At 33.2% G+C, this 24,388-nt stretch overlaps 1 protein-coding gene across 18 annotated transcripts in view; it reads left to right on the top strand.

The window, feature by feature from the left end:
• LOC142336413 (muscle calcium channel subunit alpha-1-like) overlaps nt 1-24,388 on the top strand; it is a 140,777-nt gene that overhangs the window by 73,400 nt on the left and 42,989 nt on the right. For 10 of the 18 annotated variants that reach the window (XM_075385221.1, XM_075385227.1, XM_075385223.1 and 7 more), the window contains 13 exons: nt 2,326-2,343; nt 4,062-4,215; nt 7,203-7,323; nt 7,711-7,840; nt 8,762-8,928; nt 9,246-9,333; nt 11,070-11,177; nt 11,746-11,853; nt 12,567-12,619; nt 13,123-13,269; nt 14,242-14,470; nt 20,129-20,260; nt 20,589-20,699. In XM_075385221.1, the coding sequence (XP_075241336.1) occupies nt 2,326-2,343; nt 4,062-4,215; nt 7,203-7,323; nt 7,711-7,840; nt 8,762-8,928; nt 9,246-9,333; nt 11,070-11,177; nt 11,746-11,853; nt 12,567-12,619; nt 13,123-13,269; nt 14,242-14,470; nt 20,129-20,260; nt 20,589-20,699 (1,566 nt within the window). The remainder of the gene's footprint in view (nt 1-2,325; nt 2,344-4,061; nt 4,216-7,202; nt 7,324-7,710; nt 7,841-8,761; nt 8,929-9,245; nt 9,334-11,069; nt 11,178-11,745; nt 11,854-12,566; nt 12,620-13,122; nt 13,270-14,241; nt 14,471-20,128; nt 20,261-20,588; nt 20,700-24,388) is intronic. The other 8 variants (XM_075385233.1, XM_075385228.1, XM_075385234.1 and 5 more) reach the window with 4 other exon arrangements.

Below are 24,388 nucleotides of genomic sequence, written 5' to 3'. Positions count from 1 at the left end.
CCCACCGGCCTAGTGATTTCATTTATGATAGATGTCCCAAAACTGTAATTGAAATTCAATGGAAAAGCATTTATTTTAAAGGCCAGGCGATAATTTTTCAAAAAATAATGGTTATATGAACTTAGAGTTCGCATACTATTTTCTATCGTAATTTGTTTTTTCTTCAGAAGCGCATTGCTGCTTTTTTCAATGACCATTTGGCGGTCTTTTGAGCTCGTTAGTAGCTGAAGATAGAATTTGGCTGACATTAAATTGTAGATGTAAAACATATTTAGATGCAAAACATTTTATAATTCCTCAGTTTAATTTTTTTTGAAAACTGAAGAAATGATTAATAAAACATATTTGATCTCCTTTACTTCCAACTTTCTAGATTTTTTGAGGCGAGGAATTTTATTCGAACCTGTCTTTTTTCTCGCCTCTTGTTGAAACTATTAAACTTGATTGTTTGAATAGTTCTTTTCAATTTTCTGAATTACTGGAGAAAATGAAGCAAAAACTGTTCCATTTGTCTCACTTGTCTCGCTTTTCATTCTTAAAATATGTGGAAACTTAAATTTAGATACGATAATATATTTAATCTAATATGGGCAAAGATTTATTGATATCGTAACATTTTTGTGATATAGCTGATAAATTTGTAAGAGCTAGCAGTTTAAGTTAAATAGGCTTCCCGTCTCTTTTTAATGAAATAGTCGTCCAAACTGCAGACATAATGCAAAGTTTCTCAATTCTTTGCACACCTGTCATTCAAAATTTTGTTTCATCTGTCTAAAACAGCATTATTGATGTTGTAACATCATTATTAATTGCTCTCCAACAAACTTTGAAGCAATTATTTTATACGTGTGTCTTTTTTATGCAAAATTTATGCTTGATTCGTTTACGTTTTTGTTCTAGAATATTCTTTGACTCAATTCTTTGCACACCTGTAAAGCATTTCGTAAAGCATTTCTAAGCTACGCGCCCTCTAAATTAAATTGCTCCTGCCTGTCGTTCGAGATCGATTCATCTGACGTTAGTCGGTTTGTGTTAATATAATTTAACAATATATTTTTTAAAAATAATGAATTCAGTCCTTGAAATCCAAATGCACTTGTTACTTGCTTTTCATAACTCTCTTATGGGCAATTAATGGATTGAAAGGATTGAAAGTTGTTGTGCGAGGCGCACATTTCGAATATTCCCTGTAATTTATGTCTGACTCATTATGTTGAAATTCCTCTTTAGTGTCCCTCCACGCTGGCAGTGTTCTTCGAGAAAAAAATCACAATCAAATTAAACTATAATTAAACTAAAGTAGAACTAATAGTCATTTCAAAAACTTTCCGAGTAACAGTAAAAGTTGGGAAAAATTGCTCTCTGAAATTGGAACTTTGAATGCATGCGCATTCTTGTGGTCTTTGTTTTTGTTTTCTGCACCTTTTTTGGGCAATTTTGAGTTGCAATTGCATACGGTTTTTTAAGTGTTTTTGTTAATTGAAGATCGCACGCATTATGAAAATTTTTGCATACATGTATTTACGGTACGTGGTTTCTTTTTTATACGCCTTACGCGTGCTATGAATTAAATTTTTTTCGTGCAATTCATCTGTAAACAATAATTTACTTCTTTTCGTTTTTTAACCCTTACTGGCGTTCAAATATTTTGTTCCTAAACCTTCGCTGCGAATTTGATAGAACGGGTCGAATGAACTTGGGCTTCAATGCCCTATTTTCATATTTGGTTCCATCATTTTCTATTGCGGCTGAAGAACGCTAGTTATGGTAAAACGTATGTCCTGTTGACAATAATGAGCTCGTATCCAATTACGATTATGCTAAATGACCTGATCAATTGAGTTTTAAATTATCGAATAGAATTCGATATGCAATTCGATGCACAGTGACGCTTTAGGATTGTTGTCGATCAACTCTTCAACTTAAATCTTTTGAATCCTCAGGCTGTCTAAAGCTCCAATATAGTTCGAATCACTGAGTGATAAATAGAAATGTTTATATAAATTTCAGGAAACCAATGCTCGCGTTGTCTTACTTGAATTGAAAGTTCTATTTAAGAGTTGATATTTTGAAAAGTTGATCCAGGCGGTCTCAAGCTTCAATATAATTCGAATCACTGAGTGAAAAAAAGAACATTTCAGCAATGAACCATTATTGTTTATAAAGTTCAAGAAACAAATGCTCGTGCTGTTCTTTCTCGAATTAAAGCTTCTATTTAGTTTCTAAATAGTTGATATTTTGAAAAGTTGATCAAAATTATTCTCGAGAAAATCTGGATTGAACAGGTAATAAAATCAAAGTCTTGAGGACTGTTATGTTAAACAGGAAGAAGAGGAATCTCTGGTAAGAGATCTGTTGTTTGGTGGGTTTGGTGCTAATGCGGGTGGAAGTGATAATTTATAACCCAATATGTTTTGTAATTTTACACAAATATCTGTTCTGAGAATAACAGCATTTCACTATGAGTAAATAATTCACTATACATCACCAAACATCACCACTGTTAATACAGTTTATAAGATTAATTTTTGATTTTTACTTATTTCGTTTTGATTCATGCTTTGTTTTTATATAGCTCGGCCAAATTTACTAGTCGTACATTTAAAACTTGGTAAATATATTTTCTTACACCATAAATTGTCTAAGGTATTATTGTGCGAAATAGTCTTTCTGATAATTACAACAATGACGTAAAATATTGGGTATTATTTTTCCTATCACCATATTGCTCCGCTGTTGAAACACTATACTATTATTGAAACGCCTCAAATGGATTAAAAATCTTGGTTTTAGTTTGATAAACATCAAAATTAAGAAGCTTACGTCATATACTGAAGCGTTTGTTCACATCGCAAAAGAACTGTCTAATTTCAGCTAATCGAACTTGCAAACATTTCGCTATTTACTGAAACGTGTTTAATACATTGCAAAAAGCGTCTTTCTAGTTTGAAAAATTCATCAAACGTTAAGAACTATCGAAACCTTTTCAATATCCGTATTGTTGTGTTGTCTTTGTCTTATCGTTCACGTTTCCTGTTTTGTCTCAAATACATTATCTGAAAAGGAAATGAAAGAAAAGGTAGAACATTGTTGTTGTACAATTAAAATGCCACCTTGTATGCTCAGTTAAAAATAAAAAGCAATCATTGTTTAATGCACAAACACACAAGTTCAACAAAAGCAGGAGTCAAAAATAATTGACTACTATATTTCAGATTTCGTGTTCTTATAACCTCATTTAGTTTTCACATTTCACTGTTTTAATTTTATTTTGAAATAACGCTGCTATTTGCGTCTTTTTAATGATAGACCCTCCCCTCAGTTTCGCGGGTAAATATTATTTGCAACACTCAATCTTTTTTGCACATAGTGTTACATTTGAATGCCTCTAAATGACAAATGGGAGGTTGCGGTGAGGAAAACACAGGGAGGGGGGGGGGTGTTGCCGAGCCAATTTCAATTTCAGAAAGAGTTCTCTTTAATTAGATGATGAAAGTTGAAAGTACCAATTATTTTTGAACTCCTGCAAACGAAAGGTGAAGAAGTTGCTCTAAAACATGCACCTTGCACCAGATTTGCTTAACGACTACTGTTTGAGAGTCATTGTGAACAAAAACGTGTGTTCAGTCTCTGTTCAGCTTAGACGAATTAAATCACATCACAACAGTAAGACTGTAGTCGAGTGCTGTGACATTTCAAAACTAAAAATGATCGATATCATTCTAAAATAATATGGTTGTCAGATGACTAGCGACTAGGATTTTGTTTGGTTTTATTGTTTTTATAAGCATCCTAAACCATTCTTACTCAAAACTTTAGAGCATTTCAAATTAACTAGTACGCTGTTTAATGAAAAAAACTCGATGCTCAATTTTTTGCCTCTGCGTACTTTTTAATAGTCATTTAATCACTAGAATTCATTGAAGTCACTAAAATGAGCTGCATTAGAATAATGTAATGAATTGGTACTCCAAGGAATAAATTACAGTTCAGAATAATAGGGAACCATTTGTACAAATTAATTTTTTAATGATTTATTTAACATGTTTCTATTGTTCTAGAAGAAGGAAGACAAGGAGATAGCAGCCATTAGTGGAGTGAAAAGTTCTGAGTCAGGTGTTAATGGGGAGCCAATTGATGGGGACGAGTTTGCAGAGAACGGTCATTTAGCCGAATCCCACTTGGCTCCAGATGGTGAAGAGCCCGAAGATGATGGTAAGTAATATCAGCAAACTCAAAATATTGAGCAAATTATTGAAAATTATTGGAAAAGTTTAAAAAAAAAGTATTTGTTAATGCGCGTGCAGAGAATGTCTTTTTGACCTCAAAAATTGTTTCTGAGAGAATGGCGCATATAGATAACCGTTTTTGCCGTGTTTTTGTTGCTTTAGCTCGATTTTTTGCTTATTAGAATGTTTTTTTTAAATAAATTTTGATTCACGCTGCATCAATATGTAAAGCTCTGAAACTGATATAAGAATTTTTTTTTGTAGCCTAATATAGCGTTTCATGTGCAAAATCGACTCATATTTTCCTATTTTTTAGTTAATGTTTGACTTTTTTCAATAATTTTTTTATTTTTGGATCTTAAAACGGATTATTTTTTATATGATATAGATGACTGTATATAACGACGTCCGGTCAATAATTGTCTCATTGAATAACTTTGTTTTTGACGTGAGGTATTATTGATGCAATTTCACTTAATTTCATTCGATTTTCTGTTTTTTATTCTAATGTTTTAAATTTTTTTTAATGTTTCTCGGATTGACGGTTTGTACCTTCATTTTTCAAAACGTTTTTTTGTAAGATGTGTCTTTAAACTCCACATTGTAACCTCTGGCCTTTTTTCTGATGTTATTGTACGTATTTATGCTGAGTTAAAAACTATAGTTTCATTTGTTGTGCATTTTTGAATTGTTAAGAAATTGAAAGTGTTTACCTTTTTCTCCTTTTATGTTTTTTTTTATTTTCTTTTCTTCTGCTGTTGATCTGTATGAAAAAGGTTCAGCAATGGGAACTTGTTGAAATTACTATGATGATTTTAATTGATATGACTCATTAATTTCTCTCAAACAAAGTTTGTAGCGTTAATTTTAGTCCTTCCGGACTTTTTCATAAGATTTTTTTCTTCCAACTTTTTGTCCTATTGTTTTTTTTGTCTGACCATTCGAGTTTTCCTGAAAAATTGGATTAAACGGTAAAAGCTGGAGGGCATTCAGTGCCTTTAGAGCCTTGTGGCTCTCTACTCTCTAAGTCTGCGATCAACTGAAACAGTGTAAAAGGCAAAAATTTGTGGATTCAAAGGGTGTTGTTAGAGTTTGACCCTCTCCCACTTCACCCCCCCCACACACACACACACACACACACGCGCGCTCTCCGACCCTCCACTTAATTCTGCACTTAACCCCTAACCGCTCGCCTCAAGCGCGTGCACTCTTCTCCGCCTCACTCAGTCTAGAGCAAAGATCCCTAGCCCACTTTTAGCTACTGCTCGCTAGCTGGAGCAAAGCCAGCCGTTCGCCGGTCGTATATGTTGTCTTTTTGTTTTTTAACAGAGGTTTTTTCTTATGAACTATTTGTTTTCTTGTCTTTTTCGTCATAAATTTTAAGTTTTGAAGTCATTTTTTGAAGTCATTTTTGCCAAGATGTCTCCAACATGAGAGAAGTGTTGATTATTTTTTTGAAAATGCTATGGCGCCAAGGCGAATCATTTTTTTTCCCGAGAACTGAATTCGTTTTCAGCTCAGTTTTTATCTTAGATTGTTATCTGCCCTATAATTTCCTAATGTATCAGATTTCAGATGTTTTTAAAAGCCGGCTATTTCATGAATATTCACCCCGGTCTGTTTCTGAATGACGTTATTTTTTTGCCAGCAAAGCCAGCCGTTCGCCGGTCGTATATGTTGTCTTTTTGTTTTTTAATAGAGGTTTTTTCTTATGAACTATTTGTTTTCTTGTCTTTTTCGTCATAAATTTTAAGTTTTGAAGTCATTTTTTGAAGTCATTTTGCTAAGATGTCTCCAACATGAGAGAAGTGTTGATTGTTTTTTTGAAAATGCTATGGCGCCAAGACGAGTCATTTTTTCCCGAGAACTGAACTTGTTTTCAGCTCAGTTTCTATCCTAGATTGTTATCTGCCGTATAATTTCCTAATGTATCAGATTTCAGATGTTTTTAAAAGCCGGCTATTTCGTGAATATTCACCCCGGTCTGTTTCTGAATGACGTTAATTTTTTGCTTTTTTCAATTGTGACGATGTTGAAATTAGTACAACAGTGGTTTATATTTGACTGTGGTGAGGCAAAGAATAGTAGTTATTTGGCAAATGTTAGTGGTTTCATCTGCAATAAGGGTTATGTTTGGGAAAACCCGACGTTTCGAGTTGCTTCCGGAGTTTTTCCGGCAGATGTGTTGCTTAATATCTGTTCACACATTTTCATGATTTTTAGTTCTGGAAATCAAATCTAAGGGATGATTTTGTTCACACCAAAACAGGAAGTGGAATGAAAAAGCGATTGGTTTTGCGGTGTGATTTTTTTCTCTAATTTTAAAGTTTAGTGAGAAAACTGTGTTGGAACAAAATGTCGCTTTCGGGCTATTGGTTGTTTGTTCACATTCGGCAATCTTATTATAGTTTCTTACTGTTTTTTTTCATTTTTATTGGTTTTTTTAAAGGTTTTCTCAATCAATTTATAGTCTAATCTAGATCTAGATCTAGTTTTTCTGTTTAGTCAATGAAAATTCTTTGAATTGTAGGTCAGGTCTTGTCCTGCTTGTCTTGTTCTACCCTATTTTTTGAAATTTACCAGAACGACTATTTAGCATCAAAATATCTAAGGGCCATACCGCAGCGGCCTGTGGGACTTGGTATGAAACTATCACGACAGAATATGGGATTAAAATTATCCGCTTAAGTATAACATTTTTGAAAGAGCGACTTCTGACTTGCAATCGATTTATTGAACAAAACGATCAAAGTGAATTGGGTAAGTTGGCATTGGGTATAATGAAAATGGTTAAATTGTCACGTCACTCTCTGCAACTATGTAAACTCTGCAATATAGCAAATTAAACAGCCATAGCTGCATTCAAGTGGGAGGACGAGTCTAAAAGTAAAGAGACATTTTTTTGAGAAAGCCTATATATTACATTCAGAATAAACAATTATCCCTTTTCGATGAGACCTGTTAATGTTGTAGGCGAAGTGGACATGCCAGTGGGTGCGAGACCTCGGAGGATGAGTGACATTGAGAAAGTCAAGACCAAAGTCAAACCCATTCCTGAACAGTCCAGTCTCTTCATATTCTCAAAGACTAACCCGTTAGTTCAACACAACCTAAAAACTACAGACATAAACTCTCCTAAATAGAGACCGTATAGCATATATCTGATTGGTTGCTATTAAACCTCTCAAATTTCTATACCCATGAAAGTTTTTACTAATCTGGGGTGTTTTCTTTTCCAGTGCATATAACTTCGTCTGTGTGGAAATTAATGCTTGTTTTCGTATTGGCAGTGATTTTAGTTGCCGATTTGGTTGAATAATTGAGGCTAGCATTTTCAAATATGCATATCTAAATATTATCTAAAATAATATTTTTTCTAAAAATATCAAATAACATACTAAAAATATCAATTATGGATGACCATCGTTCTACAGTAAGATTTCTGCATTCTTTTGTCGTCATTGATTATCTTTTGTTTCAGAGTGCGGCGTCTCTGTCACACGATAATCAACCATCCCTACTTTGGAAACTTCACTCTAGTTTGTATCATGGTCAGCAGTTCACTCCTAGCAGCTGAAGACTCCGTCAATTCCAAATCAGCTCGAAATGAGGTCAACTTTAACCCTTTCTCTGTACTTATTATAACAATTGATTGTCCGGACCCTTAGTCCTGTAGTATAAGTACTGACTCATCCTATCTCAATCTTAAATCATCAAATCAGAGCTGACTTAAATCATGACCGATTTATATGAAGAAGGTGACAGTTGTAAATTATCTATGGTACCCACTTTTTTTCAGCTGGAAAATGAGAATGGTCTTTTATAAATTATTCAGTGATGTAAATGTAACAGATCAAAATGAGAAGTCAAACGATAATTCTGAAACTTGATTTTTGACACCGTTCTCACTTCATAGCGATGAATCAATTGGATCTCATTAATGGCCCATGAATGGTTTTTTAAGAAAATAAGAATGAACTTCAGTTTAAGGTTTTAAAAATACGCAATTTCTGATTATTAAGATGGATTATACAATTTCTCTTTCTTGACCATTCATAAAGTAATGTCCTCTACCTTCCAGGTAAATATTGCGGGAGCAGTATCGATAAAAATGGTGATATTAGCAGTGAATCATTTGTTGTTACAAATGTTTTGAAAAAAATTACCACACGATCAAGTTAAACAAAGCCGGTTGATTCGACCTGTTTTTTACTTTACAACCCTATTACCGCCTCTCGAGGGAATATAATCTCCGAGTCGCCGCGGAAGGCACTTTGTGGTCGTCAATGGAGGTCTGAAATCTTCGGCATGGCATGAAAAAACAGAAATCCGTTATAGTCAATTATAAAACACTTACGTTTTGTATGGAGCTTGAAAATCCTGCATCGAAAAAAAAAATTTTGACAATTTTGCTACTGGCGTGTAACATATTTGTTAGCTTCGTTAGCTCTTGTTCAAATTGAGACGTTATGCTATGGCTGAAAATATTGTTGGGGTTGACAGGGTTCAAATAAGTTGAGTGTGTTGTTTAGATTTTGAACTGGTTCGACTACTTTTTCACTTGCGTGTTCACAACAGAGATAGTGCTGAAGGTGACAGCCTATGGCTTCATCCTGCACCCTGGCGCCTTCTGTCGCAGTGGCTTCAATCTCCTCGACATCCTTGTCGTCGGAGTCTCTCTCATATCTATATTTGCTAGGTTATCTTCGTCATTGCTTCACTGCACTTTTTTCATTGTCTACCATATAATTAAGATAACTAAAATCTAGATTGGCATGGTATAATTACTGAGCTCCTTTGTCATGTACAAAAAATTACAATTATAAGTTGGGTTTAAATTTTCAATTGTAGTGCGTATGGGTATCTGGATTTCGCGACCTAACCGTCGGAATCATTTTTTTAAATTTGTAAGGTGAAAAAATGAAAAAAGAATTATAACTAGATTTTTTAAAAAAATTACTATTTGAATATTTGAGTTACAAAACATGTACTAATGATAGCATTGTTGGTATTTAGCTCGGACGCGATCTCAGTGGTGAAGATTCTGCGTGTGTTGAGGGTGTTGCGTCCTCTCAGGAGTGTCAACAGGGTCAAGGGTCTCAAGGTCAGCTAACCTACCGCTTCAATAATTGAGATAAAATACTATTATCGGTTCAAAATTTGTTACCCAATATAATTGCATATTTTTCATAATAAGGTACATACCAACTTGTTTAATTGCTATCAAACGAAATTTGAAGCAGTTATTGTAGTGAAGTATGCATTTTTATGCAAAAAAATGCTTAACCGGCTAAACTTTTCGGTTGACTTTTTTCTTGGCTTGAATCTTGAGTGATTTATTTTTTCTCCTGCTCACAATTTTAAACAGTTGAACTCGATTAGCGGCAGCTTACCGTTGAAAGTCAAATGAAAAGTGCGCCATAATTGATTTTATAAAAATGTATATTTTATAAAAAAATATGCTTTATAATAAGCTCTAATAGCATTATTTAAAGCATTCTGGTGAAAATTTTTGCATCTTCGTTAAGGCATGCTACATTAGAATTGAGCGCCCACTTTTCGTCCGAGAGCAATTTCCCGACGTTAGACGGGTGTTTTTAATAATGAGCCATTCTTTTTTTCTTTTGTTGATTTGTTTGCTAATTTGTTTGCAACCGATATCTTTACTAGATAGAATTAAAGCAGATAGTTAAGAAACGAATTTTGTAACTTGTATGGAAAATGGGGCTTGAAATTTCGAATTATTATTTTCATGCAATAATACAATATGGCTAGAAAAATGATTAACTACCTACGAACGGCAATGATATCGTCTTCAGTGAAACGTATAGTTTCTATATGTGACAACAAGGCGATAACATTTCCGTTTTTGAAACATACCTGCGCGAGAATTGGCTGAATGATTGGATGGAGATTTTTCCTGATGGATACTTTAGTTTTTTGTTTATCGTGTAGTGACTCTTTATACTCAATTGTTGATGATAGTAAGCTGGAAGAGTAAAAGCTGGCTTTTTTATTTTCAAGTCTTACTTTTTCTAAGTTACGTATGTACGCTTAACCTTGTTTTTGCGCTTTGGTTTTTAAATCCAACAGCATTCCCTCTGAACCAACTTCAAAGCAATACAGCTCGATCTGTTAAAAAAAATTATATCAGAAAAATTTGAATACTCTACGTGAGCTTTTTCTCGTTGCTTTTAAAGTGGTATTTGTCTGTCACATAATTATTAATGATTTAAACAAAAAATGAACAACACCATTATAATTGCTATTAAGCCACAGGCAGCTTGTAAAGGCAATAGGGATAATAAATTATTTTGTGAGATAAATAAAAAAAAGAAAAAAAAGAAAAAATGAACAACACCATTATAATTGCTATTAAGCCACAGGCAGCTTGTAAAGGCAATAGGGATAGTAAATTATTTTGTGAGATAAATAAAAAAAAGAAAAAAAAAGAAAAAATGAACAACACCATTATAATTGCTATTAAGCCACAGGCAGCTTGTAAAGGCAATAGGGATAATAAATTATTTTGTGAGATAATTCGCAAAATGTTGGTCCTGCCAATTTTTTGTTTTTTTTTCTTGCTGATATAACTTCTTTTCAAATTCTTTTTGGCTCCTTTTTAATTTTTAGTGAGGCCTTATAATATTTTTTTTACTCCTCCTTTGTTTTTGGGATAATTGCATATTTAATGAGAAGATGTGAGATGAAAATCATAAGATTTTTTGATGTCTCATAAAAAATTTAGCAATTCTGACTGGATTTTTCTGGAAACTAACTTGTCCTCTACCTATATAGAACGATGTTTGTTATTTGTATAAATGGGATATGTGGTTATAGCACGTAGTACAGTGCGTAATTGTGGCACTGAAGACGATTGGCAACATAGTGCTAGTCATGTTCCTCCTCCAGTTCATGTTTGCCGTCATTGGCATCCAACTGTTCAAGGTCATACCTCAAACATGTGAACAACAAATATTATATCTAATAAATACTTCCTTTTTAACATGTTGATCAATTGGTTATGATAACCTCACTCATTTAATTGGACTGTTCTGAACTAAAATGAGATTTTAAAGCGATTGAGCTAATGATGTTGATTAATTAACTTCGCTAAACTGAGGTCTTGAGAACTAAAATTTAATTTGCAACAGTGTCTTAACACTAACAGTTTGAAATCATTTTGGTGAAGCTGTATTAATTGTACTCGCTGCAAAGATCATCAATGTCCAGAACCAAAAACAAAACGTTAAAAAACGAATCTTTGATCTAGTTTTACCATTAAATACAGCAACTCAACTTTAATTAAGTTCCTATATACCGCGAGAATTATGAATAGAGTTTAAACATTGGCTAATACTGCGAGATCTAAGAAGCGAGTTAAATTTCTCTTTTCTACTAAATTATTTATACCGTGAGCCATAGCCATAATTAACAATTTTAGTGAGCCATTAACTCTGAGTTCGATGGGCGTTTGTTTAACCATGTGTAATGTGTGTTTGATGCTGATTAACAGCACGTGGTACAATGTGTGATTGTGGCTATCAAGACTATCGGAAACATCATGTTGGTCACGTGCCTCCTCCAGTTCATGTTTGCCGTCATTGGGGTGCAGCTCTTCAAGGTATTGCACAAAAAATGACTCTCCAACTAAAGCCAGCCCCACAAAAATACAGCAATCTTTATTATATATTTACGATAATTGGGAACTATAGGTTCCAAACCTCACTACCCTGGTCTATGGTTGGCTATAATGAGAAGTAACGCAATTTTTTTAAAATTTTTTTGTTAATTTATACGATAATAGGATAAGTCACGGTCTTATGGGCCTCTTCCACTATATGCGCTTCAAAATTATGGAGCCTTTAGCTTACATTCGCGTTAATAGGGAAGTTTTAGACGTCAGCTCCACAAAGATGGGGTCCGTGATGATGGGAAAATCTAAATAGTTAAAAGTGGCTGGCGAAAAAAGTGGAGACCTATGTTGCTTTCAAATTTTTGATAATTTTTTAACTCCTCATTGTGTGTGTGTGTGTGTTCTCTGGAGTGCCAAAACTAATCCTTTAATTCAAGAAGAGTGTTAACTTGATCTCTTATAATGGCACTTTAAATACAGCCGTCGTGTTGTGGGTCTGTTTTTTCCCCAGATTATTCAAAATATTGAATGTGAATTCATTTAGAATCTCTGACAGTGTTATTAAAAGTTACACTTTGCGTGGCTAACCGTTGAAGATTACTCTAATTACTGTTCACTGAAAGTATTATCAGGATTAAAGGAAACAGATCTACCAAATTTTTTGTTTGGAACTAAGTTGAGGTCGATGTGTTTTTTTTCAGGGCACCTTCTACTCTTGTTCAGATGCCATGAAGATGACACGGCCCCTCTGTCAGTAAGTATATTGTGATCAATACTGTCCTTCGGCGGCTTCTTTGAAGTAGTAAAACTGAAATCTTTAGATAGCGTAAATGATCGTTGCTAATATGCGGATCCGATAGTATTTTATTATTATACTGCGCAACGATAGAACAAACAGTCAACGGTTGGTTTTAGTCTTGGCTTACATTTTTTGAGGATCAAAATGAAACGAGTGAGAAATCGTGCCAGGTATTTTTTCTGAATAATGAGTTCCGATGCTCGTCATTACTTTAAGTCAGCTATGTTCTTCAATTGATCAGTTACACGTTAAATATTTGAATTAGAAAAAATTTTAATCAGAGCCAAGCGATATGTATATATTTTGTAATTCTTAAGGTGTTCTCTCAGAATTCATGTTTGAGTATTTTTGTGGGTTAAAATCAACTTCCTTGATAGAACCCATCTTCAGGTTTCAAAATTTCCATATAATTTTCTCCTAATAAATCAACTATCCACATTGTTGTTTGTTGTGTGTAGGGGCAAGTACATAGTGTTCAAGAATGGAGACTTGGAAAGTCCCGAGGTGATGGACAGGGACTGGAAGGTGAACGAGTTCAATTTCGACAACGTCTTCCTAGCCATGCTGTCACTCTACACTGTCATGACATTCGAGGGATGGCCTTTGTTAGTAAAAAAGAACCATTGAATTCCAAGGACCGATATAGTTACAAATATCGTTATAGATATAGATATCGATATAGTTATCGATATATAGTTATCGATATATAGTTATCGATATAGTTATCGTTATCGATATAGTTACAAATAGTTTGCAAATAGGAGTGTAGGGTAATTGTACAATGTAATTAACGATGGGTTGAGACAAATGTGTATCAATTAAGGTATTTATTATATTAAAGTTGGGTAACATTAACTGAACTTAAAGTCTCTCCATGATAGGCTCCCATAACATAGGTTATGAGAAGTTTTAAATTTCTCAAAGAAATGGGCCCCGATTTTTTTTAAACTTACTCATGCATGTACAAATGGATGCACCTAACACATACAGGCATCAGGACAAAATACCCATTGCCAAAAATACCTAATGTACACATAAACATACATAAAATATCCACATGCACATTGTGGGCAAATTGATTGAATGACATTTAATTCAACTTAAAATTTTGATCTCTAATATTTAAATTTATCTAGTAATATTTTTGCAGTATATTATATAAATTTAGGTTACTTTGGCTCATTGAGTAACTTGGCATTGGGCAATTCAAACTGACACCTTCTTGGTTACTTAAAATTCTGGACTGTACTGCTGTAAATCTGAAAATAACAATATTTGAATAATAAATTATTATAAAAGGAAGCATACTTGAATGCGCACTGCACTAGTTTCCGTTTTCTGTATCGTCAATTTAGATATTATTTTTTTATAATTCCGAGTAAATGTAATGGAACATGCGCCAGCAAATTATCAAATATTATCACATTAAAGTCGATTAAAACTGTGTTTTCCGAGTTTCTAGAAACAGGATTAGTCACTGCCAGGATTTGAAGTATTAATGTAAATTTCTTCAGATTTGTTCATAATAAGTGTTTTCGTATTTCAAATTATGCTGATTTTTGATCGTGTATTTATAGATTACTGTACAAATCGATAGACTCTCGTGCCCCTGACATTGGTCCAATCAACAACTACCGCCCGGTTGTGGCTATCTTCTACTTCATCTACATCATTGTGATTGCCTTCTTCATGGTCAACATCTTCGTCGGTTTCGTCATCGTCACTTTCCAATCAGAGGGAGAACAGGAGTACAAAAACTGCGAGTTAGACAAAAACCAGCGTCAATGCGTTGAGTTTGCACTCAAGGTTCGTTGTAATCGATCATGTATTGTAGAAAATTTGGCTGCCTTAAAAAATCAACTGCTCACCCAGTTTTTGAGATGAACGGAGCCAATGTTCGTATATTCTGAGGCAATAGCTAACTGTTGAAACTTAGAGTTGATTAAAAACAAGGAGGCTCGGTAATGTGCGCACGCACATGATGTTCCGACCACTCGCTCAAATTTTGTCACCTAGAATACGTGAATTTTCCGTTTAAATTGTAAAACACAATGACTTGTTAGAAAGTATATTTCGACGCCAAAGATGATAAAAGTTTTCGAAACATTTTTAACTTCTGTTTTTCTTACTTAAACCCACGTTGCTCCCTTTAATAAAGCCTTTTAGTGGACGTGAGAGCATTAACTGATGGATTTCTGATAAAAAACGATGCAAAGGCGCCCAAAAAATAAAATAATACAAAAAGTTGCTCAATTTAGATAACAGATGGCGAACGGTTGACAAAAATGTTATAATCTCTTCTAACCTAACAAAAAAAAACCTAACACATTGTTCAATGTAAACCTGATAAATCGCAAAACCTCAGAACAATAAATATTTACATCGCATTTAGCCAAACGACAAGCGTCCTAAATTACCTACGCTCATAATGTCAAACTGATCTCATGAGCCTCTGATATCGAAAAAAAACTGACAAAACAATAACTCAAAAAACAGGCAAAAATGGTTTCTTTCTTATGTTTAGAAGAAACTGGCGTAATGACATTTGCAGAATTTTTATTAGAGTCCGGTGTGTTCTGTTTGAAGAACAAAACCAATGGCAGCTTACTCTTAATCTATATGCCATCTAATTTTTGAAGAGATATTTTCAACGTTAATGTCAACAACCTCTGTACCTCCTCTATCTCCTTGTTGAGCCTGCAACACTGATTCACTAAAACAATAGGGAAAGATTCATCATCTGTCGTCTTTTTCTGTGGCAATTGAAGTTCCAATATTTCGACAGATAAAGAAAAAATTTTGAACAAATATATTATCAAAAGTTGTACATAGGATCCAAAAAGGATAGCGATTTTTTTGGATAATGATCCTGTTAATATAACAAGCTAAAGCCGAAGTATAGAAAAACAACCAAGAATGGTTTACACTGGCATGAGAAAATCTTATGCTTCTTACAGATCAAATTCTTACAAATTAAATATCAAAAAGGATATTTTATTTTCTATGCCTCCCCTCACTCAGCTCTGACAACGATAGCAGAGATATTCTTAGTTCAAGTTGCGTGTTTTGAGATTAATATCAATCCTGTTTATAATGACTGATTTTACACAGAACATTCCGGAAATTTGAACGCTAATTTTTATGTTTAAAAAAGTTTTGGACATCAAAAGTTGGCCCTGATTTCACAGAAATAATAATTAGGCAACGTGTTTTTGTTTGTCTTGCGTTTCAAGGTCAAATAAATTTAGGCTATTGTAATAGATTTGAAAGTGCTTTCATTTTCTTCAGGCTATCTGATTTTCGATAAAGTATTTTACGAAATTTGACAAAAATAGTTAAGTCAAATGTTTTTTGCATTGGAACAAAAGCTGAGAGGTGTTCTAAACAAAAAAAAGGAAAAATCAACAACACTCTGAAAATAATTGCTAATTGAATAAAAAAATCAAATAATTTTATTCAATTAAATTTCGCATTGATTCTAAAAATTTGGACAAATGGGACTAAAAACGAGAAATGTTTTTGAAAAATCCTCTAGTTAATAAAGTTTGCGCGCCACAGGCTCTCTTATGATACCACTCAGGTGTTTTCACGTCAACTATATTTATTCAACAAAGTTGACTGAAGAAAAGAACCAGGTGAACATGTGGTTCTTCCCCTTCCCTCAATATGGGTCGGAACAACAATGAGGCTCTGTAATGTGCACTGAGTCGATAGCCTCGGATGATCTTTTTGGAAAACTTGAAACTTGTATATCAAATTAACCGCGTGGTTAAAAAACGTGAAGGAAAGTTCGGTTTTCTGACTATTTGGCAAAATTCTAATGAAAAACTCATTCTGCCATTTTTTGTCTATTGGAACTCGTTTTGTTCAAAATTTCTGTTGGAACTATTGGAACAATTTCGTCCTCCTAAGCTTAAGCATTTCTCCTTAGATTTAATTTTTGGACTTCGTCTTTTAATATGAGTTGTACTTTTATTCCTATGAATACAAGTATCTTATAATAGAGCCTTAATTCCATATTGACCTACAATTAGATGTTAAGCAAACATTAAGTGTACGGTTATTTTTTCTAAATGCAATCTCATTGATTATGCTAAATTTTTTATTGTCTATTTTTGCTGATCAAATGCTTCTTTGTATAGGCCACAAAAGTTAATATTTTAGTCAAACTTAGATTATTTGTTTGGATTTTCAATTGTGCTTACCAGCTTTTCTCTAAAAAATCTGTGACATTAATTGTGAGAATTTTTTTTTCCTTTCTGGAGACAATCGCACGACCAGAAAGGAAAATTTTTCTCAAGCATTATCCGATTTTTGTCGAAACCAACACAAGATTACTTTTGTCCTTTTAATGTAAACTCCAACGCTCAAACCGAGTTTGAGTTTCTGAATGAAAATTTTTCTCATTCCTTAAATTTGCGTCTCCTGAAATGAACCATTCAGCAAATGAGAATCATAGCACTGTTTTTTTTACCAAACTAAAACCAACTAGACCATGATGTCTAGGGACTTTACAATTTAATCGGAACAGGAACTTGATGAAAAAAGGAAAAAAATTCCGAAATTCAATTCGCCGTTCTTTAAACTATCTAAAAACTACTGTATTAAAAACTATCTAGAAACTAGACATTCGAATGATAAAAAGACAGTGCCCCGTTTTACCTTTTTAATTTTCATGTGTGAGTGCCTCAATTCTATTCGAATTCCTCGAACAGTAGGAATATCACTTTTAAATACTTGCCTAGCATAATTCTTTTAATCTTCTTAAGAGATCGAAACAAAGCTAAAATCAATTGCCTAACATAATTCTTTTAATCTTTTTAAGAGATCGAAACAAAGATAAAATCAAATAATTTTTTATTTTTCTTTGAAATTGAGAGTTGTTTTGAGTTTTATATATGAATACAATCTGTCGATTAAGGTCGTTGTAGCCAAACTTATTGAGCCTTTATGTGTTGTACCCCTCTGTTTCATAAGAAAACCTATAAATTAAAACTAAATTAAAATTAGCGATCAAATATTACTGGGAATTTTTACGTTCTTTCCTACACATGCCCTTCGAGTACCATCTGGCAGTCGGGATTCAATCTTTTTTCATTTTGTTGCATAATCAGTTTCCAGTACCGCCCATGTTTACGCCTGCATCAAAAAGATGCTGTGATAACCTGAGAGATGACCAAATTTCTTAAACATATTTTTTTATCTTTTTCTCTGGAAGTTTTTCTGTAGTTCTTGGATGTAACTTGATGGAATCGGTTAGTTACATATTTATCTTTCTTCATGATTTTAAGGTTCTTAGAACTTGGTGTCAAATGAATCATGGTTATCATCACGTTTTCTGTTCCATTCCTGAGCTGCAAATAGGGATAATCCGCGTATAGATTCATTTTTGAGGCTCGAATAACTCGTCTTTAAAGTGACTTATAACTTCAATAATTTTAGGAAGATTTTTTTGTTCTCCGCTCATTGGGTGGTGACCCATCTTTTAAACAAAAATTATGCTTTATTTTTGTTCCGACCCCTCTTGAGGGGAGAGGAACTACATACTCAAACGGGGTTTTTTTGTTCAGACAATTTTTCCGATCGATATATTCACCGCAGAGAGTTGAGTCTGGTATCATTAGAAAGCTTGTCCAGCGTAGAATATGGAATTTGAAAGATTTGTTTATTTTCGTTTTTACAGGGAGTTATCGAGGTTTAAACTTTTGAGAAAATAGGGTGAATTCCGTTGATTTTATTCACATTTTCCGGAATTTTTGCCCAAATTTTCGTCAATTTTGCAAAAATTTGTTAAAAGGTGTTGATTTTATTTTTAAAAATAAGGCACAATCGATAAGGCACAAAATAAGGCAAAACAAGGCGTTAAAAATAAGGCACAACCGATAATATTAAAATCCTTAAGGGTGAAGACTCTGATTTTAACGGCTGCTACAATACTTTTTCGAAGAATTTAGTTGAATTTTCTAATTTTTTCTTTAACTGTCGTCTATACTTTGTCTTTTAGTCGTATGAAATTTCCTGTACAAAGACCCGGTTTCATTGGTTTTTCATGGAAGAGTAGATGGGCTGATTTTCGGATATTAGTAGATAGCTGATGGCTTTCATGACTTTGAAAACAATTGTTTTACAAAATAAAAAAACACTTAACTTCGCAATTTTGTTCTTTTTATTGTCTGTTACCTAGTCCGTTAATTACAGGCCAAATATGACAACATTGTTGTCAGAAGGAAGGTGTCAAAGGGATTGGTGGCACAAAATCTAATGTTTTTGAAGAATTCGGTGCAATTTTTCATGCTTCGACACGGGTTTTTACAAAAAAAAAAAATTTTTCTTATTTTTGTCATATTTTACATTCTTTTTGTAAACGTAAAATATATTCTGGATAATTTCAAGTGTCAAGGGCTTCCTTTGGAAGAATAAACGAACCTATCTATTTTTTTCTTTCTGTAATTATTGGCTTTAATGTCTTTGGAAATATTTTTTTATCGAAAAAAAACAAGTATTACTTAATTTTGCCTTTTTTTGTTTTTTGTCTACTTGTTACCTGGTTTCTTTAATGAGAGTTCACATAATACATTATCGGTGTTCGAAGAAGGTGCATTCGAACATATTTTGAGGGCCAAAGTATGGTTTTACGGCCTCGAATGCGTTTTCTGGCAAACAAACCAAACTGATTTTTGGTTTGTTATCTTTTTGTTGTTCTTTTTGTAACCGCATAAAAATTGAATACCGACAGTTCTTAATGCCCATCTTTAGAAACACTGGTAATCGTTAGCCTATGGGATATTTTAGTTGATTTCTAATGGTTTTCATTACTTTGAAATAAATTGTTTTTGAAAAAAACAGCGAATTTTTCAAATTTACTTTTTTTGTTTACTGTCTAATCATTACCAAGCCTTATTATGGACGCTATTTTGACTTTGTTGTTAAGTTTTGTCTTTGAAAACGGACAAAAATGTTTTGATGTAATTAAAGTTTGTTGTTCATTGATTTTGCTGTTCGTCTTGACTCGCTTTCTTAATATTGGCATATCTCATCAATCTATTGCATCATTTTTTACTCCACTGAGTTATTTGCTTTCGAGGCTATCTTTTTGTTCATACACAATTTTTTGAAAAATACTTGAATTTTTGTGGTTTTCTATCTGTTCCTCATTTAGTACGCAATTAGGCCGAAAGGCATTTTTTTAAGTCCAATGAATGATTTGAGTTGGACGCAAATTTATATCCATACACAAGTTTTTTCGAAAGAATACTTGAATTTTTGAAAGTTTTTCTATCCTTTCCTCAGTTGGTAGACAATTAAGCTGAAAATGTGGATGAGCGGGGTCGGAACCTTATGTGCGATCGCACATTACCGAGCCTCCATGTTGTACAATTAGTTTCAAATATTAAAATGTAATTATTTTAATAATTAATACTGGAAGCTGTTGTTGACTTCGTAAATCCTTTGTAAATATTTTAGGCAAAGCCTCAGAGACGTTACGTGCCTACAAACAGACAACAGCTGAAGATTTGGAAGCTGGTGACGTCACAGCCCTTCGAGTACCTCCTCTTTATCCTTATCATGGTCAACACTATCTTCCTTGCAATGAAGGTAAATTTGATACTTTTCCTTTATAATTCAGACTTCTTGCTGGGTTATGTATGGTCTCTGTATGTATGTTTTGTTTTATACTCGAGGAATGTAATAAAAAATTTTAGAGACCGTTTGATCTCTATTGCGATTGTGCAAAAAACAAAAAAACAGCCGTAAATACAGCTCTAGAACCGGACTCGGATTAGTGTCTAATCTTGAAATGTACAATTCATGAATTGAGCACCGAAAATCAATTAATCAATATTTTTATTCAACTAGATGTGATGGTGCAATTTTATATGCTGTATTACTTCTGAATTTTCAATTGAGTATTGTGTTGTTTTAGTTCCACAATCAGCCCAAGGCGTACGAGGGAGTTTTGGACATAATGAACATGGTGTTTACCGTCCTTTTCACAATCGAATTCGTACTCAAGGTCATCGCATTCAATCCAAAGGTACACAAACAAGCAAATAAAATAAACACCGACACGCAACCAATTCCGTATCGTTCATCCAACTGTAACTGGTCTATTGAGACTCAAAATTGATTAATCGAATGACATAAAAGATTGGCATTATAAAACACAATGCCTTGTTGAAGTGATGTAACAGGGTATTGTCACTATGATCAAACACACGTTAAAATGCTCATATAGATTTGAAGAAGATCTTAAATCTACATCGTCATCATCATCATAATCATATTTTCGTGTAATTGTTCCGACCCACTTGTGGGGGAGGAACTACATACTCAAATGGGTTTTTTTCAGACAATTTTGGCCGATCGATATATTCATTGTACAGAGTTGAGACTGGTATTATTAGAAAGCTCTTCCAGCGTAGAGTACGGAATTAAAAAGATTTTTTTTGATTTTCCTTTTACAGGGAGTTATGGAGGTTTAAACTTTTGAGAAAAGTAGAGTGAATTCCATTGTTTTTATTCACATTTTTCGTCATTTTTGACTAAATTTTCTTCAATTTTGATAAAAAATTATTTATTTAATAAGTTAGATTCAAATTGATACCCTACCCTCGTATGCCATAGTAAGCTAGAAATAAAAAACACCTTTTTGTTCCGACCCCCACTTTTGTGGGGAGGGAGGAATATATATTCAAATGGTTTTTTTTGTTCAGTGAATTTTGGCTGATCGATATATTCATCGTTGAGAGTTGTGAGTGGTATCCTTAAAAAGCACGTACATCGTAGAACCTGGAATTAAAAAGACTTTTTTGAACTTTTTCTTTTACAGAGAGGTATCGAGGTTTAAAGTTTTATGAATATTCGACAGTTTTTTTTTCAAATATTTAGTAATTTTTGCTAAAATTTGGAACAATTTTGCTAATATAACTTAAATAAAGTTAAAGTTTTTAACAGTAGAGTATTATTGTTACCGTCAATGTTAGAAGAGTGTTGCTGATATGTTTGATTGGAGTTTCTTTGGCTAAAAATTTTGAAAAAGTTTCCAAAATTTTGACTTTTTTCATCAAAAATTGCACAAAATATGATTTCTTGGTCCACTTTTTTTAAGTTTGCCGAAATTGGAGACCTAGAAATGGCTGACATAATCTCAATAAACTTCAAAAAAAGGCTAGTTGAAACCCGGATTTAAAATGTTGCCGTTTTTGGCAAATTTAACTCGATAATTATTAAAAATTCATCATTCCTTTTTTTATTTGAAGTCTTTCACTCAATAATTGGTCTAATTCGCTAACACTTGGAACATTTGTGCGATTTGTTGGGCGCGTGGTAAATCAGAGATAGGTTTGATATTATCATTGGATTCTTACGATCAGAAATTTTTAGATTTTTTTTTGGTGATGCCTTCTTTCGAAATATTTTGCTTTCGTATTTTTAATGCTAATTACTGACATTTTTTATTCGCGTCTCCTTTGATAACAACTCCCATTTACGTAAACACGAGGACCACTTTAGATATAGTTCAATTTCAGAGAACTTAAGGGTTTTTATGGCTTTGAGGAAGAGTTTTAGCAAACTTTAACTGATTTCTTGTTTTTTGCCTTCGATTTTTATTCTTTTTGCGGTCTGATTCCTAAGTCTATCCATTCAAAAATCAAAATGGCTTCTTGAAAAAGTGTAAACGAACCTAAAAAGTGCATTCGGCTGCTAGCTAAGGTCTCTTATGTCCTTGAATGTGTTTCTTTTAAGGAATTTTCAGCGATTTTTTGAACTTGTCATTTTTTTCATTTTTTCTGTCAACTTTTAGCTTATTCTCAGTAAATACAGGTCAAACTTTCTTTCATATTAGATATAAGGTAGTCTTTGAGGCGTTTTTTTTAAATTGTCTTCTAGGTTTTGGTGCTACGAGTTTTCATACATAGTTTTGTGAGTTTTGTGCATAATTGACCATTTTTGCTGTTGTTTTTGTTTCATTTGTATATTGTCACAATACTTAACAATCCAACTAAAAAAATTCTAACAGTTTTCTAACCGAACATATTTTTTTCCTGCATAGCATATGGATTTAAGCGTTGCGACACCGTTCTCTTTTAGAATTTGGCAGAGATTTATATGTTTGCCCTGTACCTGTTGTTATCTTATGTTGTCGTATGCCAAATATTGGGTAATTTAAGTTCTGAGTGGCCAATGGTAGAGACATGAATGAACTTTATAGCGGATATCGGTAATTAGCTAATGATTTTATTGACTTTCAAATTTAATTTTTACAAAAGAATTGTCTTGGTTTGCTTTTTCTTTCGTATTTTACAATGCTGTATCAGCTTCGTCACGTAGCCTCATTATTGAGAGATCTCTTTGATACTTTTTAGAACCAAACAATGTTTTTTCTGTTTGTTGAATGTTTTGACTGATGTCTTCAGGGCTTAAAAAAATTTACAGAAGAATTTTGTGATTTTTAGATACTTTTCAATATTTGTGGTTCTTTTTGCTGTAATTTTGAGATAGTCGTTTTACAAAAAAATATTTTATGATGTTCAAAGGAGACGCAATTTCAAAGGTTTCGTAAATTTGTTAGCGAAGTTTTTAGTTCTGCTTGTAATTGATGTTGTTTTATAGTCTTATGACTTAGTCTCACTAATGGCAGGCGCAATCAGTTTTCGAAAAAGTTGAAAGATAAACTGTCGACTCTTTTAGTAGAATGTTTGTGTTGGCTGTGACTCGAATTGTTGGCTGTGACATTTCTTAACTTGTAGCTTAGCATCTCTTCAGACAAGTCACATTTCTTATCCATTGAAGAAACATTTGCTCTTTATAACGATATTATTGTCCTCGACTGGCCTTTGTTCTTGGTACAACCAGTTTTAATAAAATATTCGTAATTTTTGAATATCGCCTATTTTTGTAGGTTTTGGTTTACTTTTCCAAGAATCACAATAATGGGCGGTCCTCTGGTTATTTGAACAAAAACTACTCAGTTTTTTAATTTTTTTTTTCGCAAACACTTCAATGGTTGATTGGCTGGGACATCGTTTTCGTGCAAGTTTTTTCGTGCACATTTCGCGCAAATTTTTCTTTTTGCTTGTAGTAGTTCTTTTTGTAGTTTGTATGACATATCCTGATAATGACAGGTCACCATCGCGCTCTATGGATGTTTAAAAGAAACTCTGAATGATTTCAATTGATGCACAATCTAATCAGTTTGACATTCAAAAGCAAAAAAGCAACTTTATGAAAAGAAAATATAAATAATTTTTATTTGGAATTATTTTGATTTTTGTCGCCTTTTGTTCTGGTATTCATATTGTGGTAGTTACAGGTCTCATCAATCCTCTTAGGTAGATTGTTTTATTCATTTAGTAGTTTGTTGAACGATATTTTTATATGTTATTTTTTTTCTCATTTGGCAGACAATTAAGTGAAAAATGTAGATGAGCGGGATCGGAACTTTATGTGCAAACGCACATTACCGAGCCTCCTTGTTACTTTTCTCTTTCAATTAAAAATTTGGCAAAGATTTAATAATGCACGGACTTTTTGCGCCCATTGCATATAGATGGAACGCCATTCGACTGAAACGTTTTGTGATTTAATGAAGTTTGACTTTGTTCAAAGTTGAAAAGAATTTTTAGATGTCTTTTTTCTTATTTCTTGATCTTTCGAAGTCAAAGCTCATGTTTTCAATATGATGAAGACGGATATTGGAGATTTGCAAAGTTGAAACCAATT

Source organism: Convolutriloba macropyga, chromosome 3, assembly GCF_964194025.1.
Source record: "Convolutriloba macropyga chromosome 3, txConMacr16.3, whole genome shotgun sequence".
In the NCBI taxonomy this organism is placed as follows: domain Eukaryota; kingdom Metazoa; phylum Xenacoelomorpha; order Acoela; family Convolutidae; genus Convolutriloba; species Convolutriloba macropyga.
Note: the sequence above shows the minus strand (reverse complement) of the source record. Positions and strands in the feature narration are given on the sequence as shown.